The 13,509-nt window shown below is 44.0% G+C and overlaps 1 protein-coding gene across 3 annotated transcripts in view; it reads left to right on the forward strand.

The window, feature by feature from the left end:
• The first annotated feature begins 5,696 nt into the window (after window positions 1-5,696).
• EFTUD2 (elongation factor Tu GTP binding domain containing 2) overlaps window positions 5,697-13,509 on the forward strand; it is a 43,810-nt gene continuing 35,997 nt past the window's right edge. The window contains exons 1-2 of one of the 3 annotated variants that reach the window (XM_078619329.1): window positions 5,697-5,740; window positions 7,685-7,817. In XM_078619329.1, the coding sequence (XP_078475455.1) occupies window positions 7,710-7,817 (108 nt within the window). In that variant the 5' untranslated portion in view covers window positions 5,697-5,740; window positions 7,685-7,709. Of the gene's footprint in view, window positions 5,915-7,684; window positions 7,818-13,509 lie in introns of all 3 variants that reach the window. The other 2 variants (XM_078619328.1, XM_078619330.1) reach the window with 2 other exon arrangements.

Genomic DNA, 13,509 nt, shown 5'->3' on the forward strand with positions numbered 1-13,509 from the left:
TAAATAAGGTCACTTTGTGCAATCACCATACTGCAGTCCAAATGTACAGCGCTGCACATAACACTGAACTGTGGATGAGATACTTCTTCATCCTTGCTCTCAAGAACGCATTAAAGTTAAATGGGCACAAGTCCGGCTTGACTTATCCAACTACAAATAACATTCACAGTAATGCAAGTGGCAGGCTTCGTTGTTAACTCGGCCTCATATTTACCATAACAATTGAACAGCATTATAGAGGCATTTTACAGCATTATAACGGCAATCCTAACATTATAACAGCATTTCCAGTATTATAAGAACATCAACGAACTTACAGACAATGGCTCTTAAAGTCCCACAATGAACAGATGCCCCCGTCTTCACTGAGACGCTAATTGTGCCTCCATTTTTAAATCCTTTATATTAAGTTCACTTGCTTGCTTGCTTAGGACCGTGCAAATCTTTCGGTCGTTTTTTAACCCACTTCCCGTGATCCAATCGAGCTGACATTTTCCACACAGACTCGTTGTGCGTGACAATTAATGTTCGTGAAATTTTTTTTCCAAAATTTTACACTTTTTAGGACAAAAATATTATATTTAATTACCAATTGCTTAATGCTGCCATGCAATCATCTGACCCATAGGTGGCAGCCATCTCAAGCCAGAGGACGAGAGGACTCTAGCCGCCACGCATATAAAGGATTTATAGTGAAAAACTTTGTTTTTACGGGTTATACTTGTTTAGTCTGTGTAATGGCTGACACCCCTGCCTCGTGGCTTCGAGAACCTTAAATCGTAACTTCCTGGTCATGTGACCAAACCCAACACCATCATATCAGGAGGTTCCCGTGTAAACTACATATGTAGTAGCTACTACTACACATGTACTGTAGCTACAGTGAGGGAAAAGTATTTGGTCCCCTGCTGATTTTGTACGTTTGCCCACTGACAAAGAAATGATCAAAATCCCTCCTGAGATGTGTGCAAACCTGGTGGCCAACTACAAGAAACGTCTGACCTCTGTGATTGCCAACAAGGGTTTTGCCACAAAGCACTAAGTCATGTTTTGCAGAGGGGTCAAATACTTATTTCCCTCATTAAAATGCAAATCAATTTATAACATTTTTGACATGCGTTTTTCTGGATTTTGTTGTTGTTATTCTGTCTCTCACTGTTCAAATAAACCTACCATTAAAATTATAGACTGATCATTTATTTGTCAGTGGGCAAACGTACAAAATCAGCAGGGGATCAAATACTTTTTTCCCTCACTGTATGTAGCCACATCCATATGTAGCTACTACGATAATCCAACACCGTCGAAGACCGCAATCGCAATGATCTCTCAATCACCGACACGAACGAAACACCGCTCGCTAGCCGCTGAACCGTTTCGCACACAGAGCCGAGCGAAACAAAAGCAACCAAAAAAAAACAACCGTGATCCTTCGCGGAAACTTCTACCGTGTGACAGCAGGCGGGTGTAAGGAAGAAGCGGTCCCGTCCCAAGTGTCACGCTGATTTAAAGGCGTCTCGTGAAGACATTTGGCCCCGAGCGCGCACGAACGCGTACGTCCGGCGGTCTGAAGTCCCCCTCAACTGTTTGTCGCGTCCGTTTGACGCCAACTAATTGTGACATCTTGTCGCGTTGCTTTTTGTGGGTTTTTTTTTAGTTTCGTTTGTTTTGTGGCGACGAAAAAAGCACCACCTCGGATCCGCAGGGGAGAACTTCTACCGAGGCCAGGGTGTGATGTGATTGATGGGCGACACAGCAAAGGAGCAATCCTGTAGAATGTTGTTTTCTTTATTTCTATCTTCTACTTCTCAACACCGAACAACTTTTTGTTCAAATTGGAAAAAAGGTATCGGTAATCCAAGCAGAGTTAGCAACTCTTTATCGATCATACCTTCAACAGAATATTTATACTGGAGGAATCCCATGAGCTGTAACGCTCTTTGTCAAAGATGCCCGGTAGATAGTGCTGTTTGTGGCTGGCTCGCTTGACGTCTGGATTCTTTGGGCCTGTGCTCAGCAACCTTGATAGAAGTATAAACGTATGAATAGTTGAAACATGGCTGAGATAAATCTGGTAGATGAGAGGGAGACAAGAGAGAGAATAACAGTCACGGTGACCGTGAGATCAAAGTGATCTGGAAGGGTCTTTGAAATTCAAGACGTCTGCCTGTCTGGCGAAAGCAAGCAAGTGGTGAGATGTTCACTACCTCGCCTGGTATACAGGAGGTCCTGGGTTCGATCCAGACTCTGCCTCCCGCTGTATATTTTTAGTTTGCGTGTCTCTCTCCGTGGTGAGATGTTAACTACCTCGCCTGGTATACAGGAGGTCGTGGGTTCGATCCCGACCCTGCCTCCCGCTCTTTATTGTAAGTTTGCGAGTCTCTTTCTCTCTCCGTGGTGAGTTGTTAACTACCTCTGGCAACAAAACTGACACCTTTTTAAAATGCTTACCCTGAGCTCTCATACTCTGATGGTGCATTGTCTTTGAGTTGTGTGCCTTTTGGCGTCATCTGGTCCAACACCATGTGAGACTAGGCTCTAAGGAAAGCTGTCTCGGGTGTGGACCAATCAATTTCAAGGACAGTGCATACATTATCAGAGTTGTGTTTTTTGTTTGCATTCCGACCGCAGGTATTGTGGTCAATGCAAACATGACTCCTTAACTGATGCTCCTGCTGTTGTGGAGTGACTCATGCAGCCAGCTACGTCGTTAATTGTGAAAATTCGGTCACAGTTCCCATGATCACTGTTTCATTGCTTTTATGGCTTTATTTTGGTGATTTTTGAAAAGTTTTTCGGTTTGGCCATGTTTGTTTGTTGTAGTACAGAGTTAGACTGATGGCCTTAATCTAAGTTGTCTTGTGGTTGTTGTTGTTTGACTTGCATCCCACTGGGATATTTGCACAGGGTTGGTGTACGGTGCTTTTTCTGCAATATTTTGCTGTCTTTTCTTGGATTTTCTGTTTGCACATAGTCACTTTAAGATGTTTTTTTGTTCATGTTTTTGTTTTTTTGTTTGTTGCGGTTGCACCCGATTCAAGAGCCGAATGGCTCACAGGGCTATACCTAATAAATGAAAAATGAAAAAAATGAAAAACTTGTAAAAAAAAGTGTCAGTTTTGTATAAACATCGTCACTGGGGGAGACAAAGGCGACCGGGCGTGGTGCTGGCCACCCCACCCCCTTCGTCTACAGCGCCGGCCTCAATAGGTGCTGCTGCTCGCTGACAGCCCTTGCCCCACCAGTCTGTTAGAGGCTATACGGGGGATCTTTGTCTCTGCCGTGCCCGGGGTGACTTCAGCAAATGGCACCGTGGGGCATCGCGAGTGATGAGTCGGAGTTTCATCGCCGCGGGCTGCAGCAGTACGCTGTGTTTGACCTTTTCAGCAAGCACGGTCTGAAGACGGCCGTTTGCTGTCAGAGGGTGTCAACCTTCAAGGTACAGAGAGAGGAGGAAGGAGGAGGAGGAGGTAGGGTGTGGGGGAGGCTGACGCAGAAAGAGAGAACTAGAAGATAGACCCAGGATTGATCTTCGCCGTCGAGAAGCACGTGACGTGTCTGTCTCTGCACGCACGCGCGCGCACGTTCCGGCCGCCCTTGCAAATGTGTCTCAGTGCAGGGTGTATTTCATCTGGTTAGATACAGGATGCAAGCTGGCTGGCTGACACGTACAAATATTTATTTTTTAACGCGAGCGTATTTGTTCATGTCCCATTGGACGCGGGGTTGGCAAATCGTGGAGAGAGGAAGAGGAGCGATATTTCTGAATGGGAAATAAAAGCCACAGGCCACCGCCGTGCGATCGTGGCTTTGCAACGCCAACTATGGACCCAGAGAGTAAATCTCACAGAGACACAGGGATACATTGACACAGAGACCCATATAGATACGGAGTAAACCCATAGAGACCCATAGAGATACAATGAAGACAAGCCACAGTCGTGCAATTGTGGCCTTGCAATCCAAACTATGGACCCATAGAGTAATGCCATAGAGACACAGAGATACATTGACACAGAGACCCATAGATATACAGAGTAAACCCATAGAGACCCATAGAGATATATTGAAAACAAGCCACAGTAGTGCAATTATGGCCTTGCAATCCAAACTATGGACCCATATAGTAATCTCACAGAGACACAGAGATACATGGCCACAGAGACCCATAGAGATACGGAATAAGCCCATAGAGATCCATATAAATACATTGAAAACAAGCCACAGTAGTGCAATTGTGGCCTTGCAATACAAACTATGGACCCATAGAGTAAATCCATAGAGACACAGAGATACATTGACACAGAGACCCATAGAGATACATCGAAGACAAGCCACAGTAGTGCAATTGTGGCCTTGCTATCCAAACTATGGACCCATCGAGTAAACGGCTGTAGCATGCGCTGTGAGCAAAACTCCACGAACGGCGTCTCTCCCGAAGCCCCTCTCGTAGTGGCTTGCAGACTTTAACATCGGGTCGCCGAGCTCCTGAACGCAGTTGCTGCTGCCGTCACTGCAGGATAATTATAGTGTGGGGCCTCCCGACAGTACAGACAGTCCCCAGGTTACGGAAGGGATAGGTTCCCGAGAATGATCCGTAACCCGAATTTTCCGTATGTCGGGAACTGGACAATTTCCCCCCAAAATCAAGATAAATTACATGAATCCTTAATCCTAGCGAGGCGTAAGGCTACCCGTCTTACGTCTCGCTCCACGGTATTCATTCGCAACCTCACCGCGATGCACTAGTTGCGTTTACGTAACTAACGCAAAGATGATTTATGGGAGCATTTCCTTAGTCTCACCAGTGCAGGGCCAGAGAACGCCGCCAAAAGGCGAACAATACAAAGACACAATGCACCATCAGGGCATTTATAACTCGGGGTGAGCAGCTACAAAATGGGACTTCTTTTTCCTGTATCAAAGTATGAGAAAATAAGAATAGGTTTTATCCTTTCTGGCAAAAAAAAAAACTGAAGGTGTTAAGATGTTCAAACACTAAATAGAAACTTTTTGCAAGGAATCATGTGTGAAAAGGCTGTCTCTGGTGTAGAACAATTAGTTTCAAAGTCAAATCTAATTTTATCGGAGCATATTTTGTTCACCACAAGTACTGTACGTGTGATTAATGCAGACATCTTCTTGGTTCTTATTTTATTACTTCCCTTCTAAGTGACTTTACCGAAAGAACCAAGAAGATGAATCCCTGCAGTCACGAAAGCTTTAAATCGAAATTTTATTATATTTTATTATGTTTTATTTTATTTATTTTATTATTTCCCTTCTAAGTGACTTTACCGAAAGAACCAAGAAGATGAATCCCTGCAGTCACGAAAGCTTTAAATCGAAATTTTATTATATTTTATCATGGTTTATTTTTGTATTTTATTATTTCCCTTCTACGTGACTTTACCGAAAGAACCAAGAAGATGAATCCCTGCAGTCACGAAAGCTTTAAATCGAAATTTAATGCAGACATGATTTGTTGTTTGAACATCTTAACACCTGTTTGATTGCCAGAAATGGTAACAAAAAACTATTCTTATTTTTTCATACTGGCAAAAAAAGGTCCCATTTTTTGTAACATTTCCATAAGGTCGGGCTTCCGTAGGTCGGGCTTCCGTAAGTCGGGGCCCCCGCAACTCGAGGACCGTCAGGATGCTGTTCGCTATTTTACAATCGCGTTCCGCGTGGGTCTCCCCCCCACCCACTCCCCTTCCGACGCGCCGTACACAGCGTGGTAACCACGCTGCTCAACACAGCAGGCGTCGTTTCTCCCCGGTTTCTTATCTTGCCGCCACGACTTCTTCTACTTCTCCTCTTCCCCCCTCCTCCTCGCTCCTCTTCTCCACCTCGTCCGCCCTCCTCGTCTCTTCCTCTCAATCTCGTCGCAGGAGCCGAAACGCCCCCATTGGTACGCGGGCCGCGCTCGCATGGGCCTGGTGCAGGCTTCGCTCGGCCACGGTTTCCGCCAAATCGCTCCACCACAAGGATCGGGCTGTTGTAAACAATTACAGTTATTTTTTTAAGCACACGATACGGTTTATGATTAATGTACAAGCCCCGGGGGGGGGGTTTGTGGGTTTAAAAATCAATAAAAAAAATCAATCCACTGCTGGATGGAAGGGGGCTTCCGTACGGCCTGAGGGTGGTAGTGTTGTTTGACATCAAACTCCACTGCCCTGGTCAATGGGTGCGCGGTTTTGTGAAGGTGTTTACTTACGGACGAGTGTAGATCGAGCAGCGATCGATGTTGCCGTGTACCTGTCAACCCGTGCTGTTGTACCCCGTATTCTTGTCCAGGGAAATCGAGTTTGCAGGTCCACGCGGCGAACAGCCGTTTCAATACGGGCACAAAAACATGTCTGTTTTTCCCTTGTGATGTGGACTTTGTAGGATGAACGTTGACATGTATAAGGGCCACGGGGTGACCAGTGAGGTCTGACTTGGTCTGTAATAAGGTAGGGCACTGATAAGGGGTTGACAGGTACGTAATAGTGTAGTGTATAGTGTAGTGTATAGTAATGTAGTGTATAGTGACTTTGTAGGATGAACGTTGAGATGTATAAGGGCCATGGGGTGACCAATAGGGTCTGAGTTGGTCTGTAATAAGATAGGTCACTAATAAGGGGTTGACAGGTATGTAATAGTGTAGTGTATAGTAATGTAGTGTATAGTAGAGTAAGTGTATAGTGACTCTGTAGGATGAAATGAGTGACAAACGGCTAGTCACCAGTGACTCGAGGCCTACCCGTACCCGGCCGCACCAGGGTCGCAAACGGGTACCCGGCCGGGTACGGATAGCCGGGTATCGGGTAGGGTACGGGTATCGGGTACCCGGTAGCGACCTCTGCACGGTTGGCTACGTACGGTGCGAAAGAAGTTCAACATCCGCAACTTTGCTGACCCTTTGCGCCCGTTTCTCCATTTGTTTTTCATACATTTCCCATTTTATTTTACTTTGTAACCTTTGCCTACCTTTTATGTTTCCATACATCACCCCCTTCCCACGTGTGATACATTTCGAATGTTTTACCATACATTATATGGTGCTATATTATGCCTTTCTTACATTATACAGCCCAGTATTGCACAGTTATTCATTGCAATTTATGGACAGGCTTGTGTTCCTATTTTTGTGTTTGTCCTATGAATGGCTAGCACCGGCCATAGAAATGTGGAAGATACTAACGGGAGACTGTTACCCAAGAGGCCTCTTGATTTTATAGAACTACAAAATGCTACTTATATCCACACAATGTATGCATTCTGTCGATATTGTCAAGTTGTCTGATATTAAAGACTTTTCAGTGCTTTGGCAACTGGCTGTACACTTTGCGATTTTGAAGTGATTTAATTATATTCTTTGGGTCTTTCGGTAAAGTCACGTAGATAGGTTCAAATTAATAAAAGTTAAATATAAAAAAAATTGCTAAGTTTCGAGCACAACACAAGCGATCGTCATTAGGAGGACGATCGCTTGTGTTGTGATCGAAACGTCGTAGTTTTTATTCATTTATTTTTATTAATTTGACCCTATCTACGTGACTTTACCAAAAGACCCAAACAATATGAATTCCTGCAGTCACGAAAGCTTTAAGTCAAGATTTAATTTTAGTCGCAGTGCTTTCAATTATTAATAATTTTGTCTCTCTTCACCCATACCCCCTCCCCGCAACTGCAGGGCGTCCTGATTAGCAGCCGCCAGCATGGACACAGACCTCTATGATGAGTTTGGCAATTACATCGGACCGGAGCTGGACTCGGACGACGAGGAGGATGATGAGGTCGAACGAGATGACCAGGCAAGAGACGAGGTAACGGGCACCACGTTGGTGAGATGTTAACTCCCTCGCCTGGTATACAGGAGGCCGTGGGTTTAATCCCGACCCTGGCGTCTGGTGTATATTGTGAGTTTGCATGTCTCTCTCTCCTCCTGTGGTGACATGTTAATGACCTCGCCTGATATACAGGAGGCTGTGGGTTCAATCCCGACCCTGGCGTCTGGTGTATATTGTGAGTTTGCATGTCTCTCTCTCCTCCTGTGGTGACATGTTAATGACCTCGCCTGGTATACAGGAGGTTGTGGGTTCGATTCCGACCCTGCCTCGCGCTGTATGTTTTGAGTTTGCGTGACTCTCTCTCCCCGTGGTGAGATGTTAACGACCTCGCCTGGTATACAGGAGGCCGTGGGTTCAATCCCGACCGTGGCGTCTGCTGTATTTTTTGAGTTTGCGTGTCTCTCCTCGTGGTCGTGTGGATTTTTCTCTGGGTCCTCCCTTGGTTTCCTCTACATTTAGAGTCCACTTGTGTTTAAGTGTATTTGGCCGCTATACATTTACACTCGATAAGCCGCTTCGTTGAGCTATCATTTGTGGCCAGGTCGCTTCTGAAAAAAAGCTATGTAACTCAGTGGGCCTTAGCTGGTGAAATTAAAAATAAAAATAAACTTCGGCACACTGCTCAGCGCGGGTTGGTAAAAGGCTGAACCCAGGACCGATTCGGATATTACTCACTACTGATGTTAGCAAAAAAAAAAGCTAAGTAAAGTACAATTCACAAAAAACACTAAGCAACTTCATCAATAATACTTGTGTGGGCTATCATTTGTGGCCAGGTCGCTTCGGGGAAAAAAGCTATATTGCTCAGTGGGGCTTTACCTGTTAAAATAATAAGTAAAATTAAAAAAATACTTTTTTTTTTTTAAACACGCTTTAATGAAATGTACCGTATGAGTAATGGCAGAACTCCACGACTCCAGGAAGTGGCCCCGAAACTTGCCACAGCGTAAGGGGCCGTGGTGATTTACAGCCAACGTGAGTTGAGCGTGGACAATTAGACCCAAGGCGAAACATAACATATTAAAAAGATTGATAAAAAAAATTAATCATAGAATATAGTATTGTCGTCAGTATGACATACGTATACCAAGTTTGCAGTCGATAGCACATTGGGAAGTGGGTTAAAATTGAGTTACAAGATTTGAGGATACGACAACAGACAGAGTGAGTTTATAAAAAGCGTGTAAAAGAATGTTTTAAAATATATGTTTTTTATGATAGAATATAGTATTGTCATCAGTATGACATACGTATACCAAGTTTTCAGTCGATAGCACATTGGGAAGTGGGTAAAAATGTAGTGTCAAGATTTGAGGATACGAAAACAGACAGAGTGAGTTAAATAAAAGCGTGTAAAAAAAAGTTTAGTTTTTAGTTTAGTAAGAGGAGTAAATGGATAAACCATGCCCCCAAAGTGTGATTGATGTGACTGCACAATGGCCATCGATGGTTCCCTCCCTAACCTTGCCCACTTTGTTGCTAATTCACAACTGCGTCGTAAGGCGTAGTGGAATGGGTGCATATTTTGTCGTGGAATTGGCTGCACGTTGGTCATAAATTGCCGTGTTTTTTTCTTTCAGATTTTGTACAAAAGCTTGTACAAAATCGTAAACCTTTTGAGTCCCTGAGCTGTGATCTGGGCTGGAACTTGAGACATCGCCAGTGCCGACTCAGTGCTCTTGACACTAAGCAACGTAGTAAACATCTAACGCAGGGGTCGGCAACCTGCGGCTCCGGAGCCGCATGCGGCTCTTTTGAACCTTGACCGCGGCTCCGGGGCGGATGCTAGCGAGGGGAGGAGGCGCACTGTGACACCTGCTCTGGCGTTGCCGCTGCTGACAGGTCGCCGCTCCGCTCCACACTGCCCGCCCGGTGACAGGCAATAACGTTGCCGTTGCTTTGTCGCATGTTTGGAAGAAGTAAAAACCTTCCTGGGCAGCAAAGAGCTCACCTTTGCTGAGCTGGAACAGCCAGAGTGGCTGGAAAAATTACATTTTATGGTAGACATGACAGCACATCTAAACACGCTAAATACAACCCTTCAGGGGAAAGGAGGCACAGCCCTGCACATGCTGGAGGAGGTTTTGGCATTCGAGCGCAAGTTGACAGTGTTTGTCAAAGATTTACAGAGAGGTACACTGTCTCACTTTCCCTCTTTGAGAGAGTTCAAACAAAGTCATGATACGATAAATTTTGAATATTTCAAGTCTGCAATCACCACAATGCAAAGTTCGTTTGGGAAACGATTCTGTGAGTTCAGAGAGGAAAAAACGACATTATCCTTAAATTTCGATTTAAAGCTTTCGTGACTGCAGGGATTCATCTTCTTGGTTCTTTCGGTAAAGTCACGTAGAAGGGAAGTAATAAAATAATAAAAATAAAAATAAAAAATAAATAAAAAAAAATTGTTTTATTATGTTTTATTTTTATTATTTTATTACTTCCCTTCTACGTGACTTTACCGAAAGAACCAAGAAGACATTATCCTTCCCTGTCACTCCCCTGGCGATCGATCCATCCCTATTGAATATGACTGCATTTGCAGGTGTAAGTCAACCTGATCTTGAGATGGAACTGGCCGATATAGCCGACAAAGATATATGGGTGTCCAAGTTCAAATGCTTGACCGCTACTCTTGAGGATGTTGCCCGTCAGAAGGCCATTCTGGCTCAGAATCATAAATGGAGTGATATTGAAAACCTTCCCAAACAGGACAAACTTGTATTCGAAACATGGAATGCCATCCCCAACACTTATATAAACATGAAAAAGTATGCATTTGGAGTCCTGTCGATCTTCGGCTCCACATATGTATGTGAGCAGGTCTTCTCCAACATGAACTATATTAAAAACAAACATCGATCACGCCTCACAGATGACAGCTTGCAAGCCTGTGTGAAAATGAAGGTGACGTCTTACAGCCCTGATGTGCAGACACTGTGCACTGAGGTTCAGGAGCAAAAATCCCATTAACCAGGTAATTTAGCTATTAATTTGCAAAAATATATTTTACATTGTTAAGTGAAAAAGTCCTTTTTTTATTCAGATTGACAGCTGACTGCACGATCCTGTATATAGCAATAAGGTAAGAAACAATATATGCAGTGTTATATTTGTTTTAAATGTTGCAATGGTTTTGCGGCTCCCAGTTTATTTTTTCCTTCGGAAACGGGTCCAAGTGGCTCTTTATGTCTTAAAGGTTGCAGACCCCTGATCTAACGTATAAAAAAAAAATCTGAGCGACATTAATACATTCATAATCAACGTTTTTAGGTTAGATCGCGTTATTTATAAATGTGTCGTAACCCTCCACCACCCGACACGGCCAATCGGCAAAAAAAAAGTGTCACGTTGACAAAAGACAAATAGTTCACTGCTTTAGCCCCCCGGTGTGTTGAAGCGTGAAACCACAACATTTACAATTTTTTTTGTGGTTTCACGCTTCAACACACCGGTGGGCTAAAGCAGTGAACTATTTGTCTTTTGTCAACGTGACACTTTTTTACTGATTGCCGTGTCGGGTGGTGGAGAGTTACAACACATTTATAAATAACGCGGTCTAACACAAAAATGTTGATTATGAATAATATTGGTCGCGAAAGCCTACATGTTAAAATGACATAAACATTCAGCAACAGTAGATTAACAACATGAATGAAATGATAATAGCGTACAGTCATGTGTTAAATGTATAACTTAAATCCAGTAACATACACTTCATCTGTGTAATAGGGTATAGTTCAAAAGCAATTATATTCCTAATGACCACTCAGGAAATCCAATTTCCCATAAAAGACTGATTGGGAAGGAACCGTTTTTAAACGTCAGGAGAGATGCATGGTTATTACAAGTCCAATGATCATGGCAATAAAAAGAGCAATTTACAAATGTAGTATGTACTCTAATATTTTAAGCTGACAGGTGGCTGAGTGGTAGAGGAGATTCAAATCATGTTGGGTGGGGGGGTTGATAGTCCATCATCCCCCTATGGTCGATAAACTATATACCATTTTGTGGGTAAGTTAACAATGGTTGAGGATGCACGGCCCTTCCAATGCTCATTCGAGCAAAAAAAAAAACACTTTAACTTTTTGGACTATATTTTAAGTCTTGTGACCTTTTTTTGTTTCATCGCTTGGGGGGGCCTTATGATATCCGTGTTGTTCTTGGGTAGTTCTCTGAAGATAATCGCACTTTACCCGCGACAGCCTCTCTGCGTTGAGGTGGTGTAGGCAGAGCACTGGTCCCAGGGTTCTATAGCCAGATATTTCACTTGTCCGTACTACCTGAGGTGGCGTGTTACTTCAGGAGTTCCAATTTACTTTAATGGCCAATAACACTAAATGACGTGACAGCCATTTGAATTGGGCGGGTTATCATTGCGTCACTCTTGATAGCCATATAAATAAATTTGTGGTACTAAAATAGTAGTAGTGATATTAATCTCAACTTGTGTGACGCGCACAGTTATTCGCTCGCCGTCGAGGAAAGAAAATGACTTGGAGACGTGAAAAGTTTTGCCGTTGTTGGCATCACCGATCATCAGGCCTTTGACTCTATTTGGCTGTTATACATTTCCACGTGGTGATAAGTCACTTTTTAAATCCTTTATATTAAGTTCACTTACTTGCTTGCTTGCGCGCTTACGACCGTGCAAATCTTTCAGTCGTTTTTTAACCCACTTCCCGTGATCCAATCGAGCTGACATTTTCCACACAGACTCGTTGTGCGTGACAATTAATTTTCGTGAAATTTTTTTTCCAAAACTTTACCCTTTTTAGGAAAAAAAAAGATATTTAATTACCAATTGCTTAATGGTGGCAGAAAATCATCTAACCCATATGTGGCAGCCATCTCAAGCCAGAGGACGAGAGGACTCTAGCCGCCACGCATATAAAGGATTTATAGTGAAAAACTTTGTTTTTACGGGTTCATTTTTTTGAACTATCATCGCCAGGTCGCTTCTGAAAAAGAAGTGATTAGCTAAGTGGGCTTTACCTGGTAAAATAAAAAATAGTTCTTATATTGGGTATTTTAATGAGTGATTTTCCTACCTTTGCTATACTTTGCACGCCAATTGTGTTTTTGCGCTGTGTGGTGTTGTAACTTTCTGACCCGCCCCTACTGGACATGTGTGAAAAAGAGCTTCACAGCTCAGCAGATTCCTCTGCAGTGTAAATAAAGACTCTGATTCTGTATTCGCCGTGTTGGCGGTTCGCACACCACACGCACAACAGCGACACGACAGGGGGCCGCTGTGGCAAGGTCGTCACCCCCTTCGCCCCCTTTGCCCTTGGGACGCAACGCAGCATCTTTGAAGGCGCCTTGCGCGTCCGTTTCTACACGTCGCGGTCGGAAAACCCGGCATTAAAACGGAAACGTAACGACAACACAAACACAAACATCACGGGCAATTACGTCCCGTGTCCCGTTCTGCATGATGACGGTTACAACAACAACAACAAACTAGGGCAGCTGCTGTTGTGTACAAGTTTCGCTGTGCGAGACAGCAGGTGGGTGTTTGTGTGCTCAAGCGGGCTCCGCGGCACATGATACGTGGCGTGTCGTGCATGCCCGGGGTAGGGGGGGGCGTATGGAGGGGGGGCGCGGGGGCGGTCGCATCCGTTATCCACCTCCCCATGACTCCATTCCCCCCCAAGGCAGATTC

This window comes from Lampetra planeri, chromosome 62, assembly GCF_965212315.1.
Source record: "Lampetra planeri chromosome 62, kcLamPlan1.2.h2, whole genome shotgun sequence".
NCBI classification, from domain to species: Eukaryota; Metazoa; Chordata; class Hyperoartia; order Petromyzontiformes; family Petromyzontidae; genus Lampetra; species Lampetra planeri.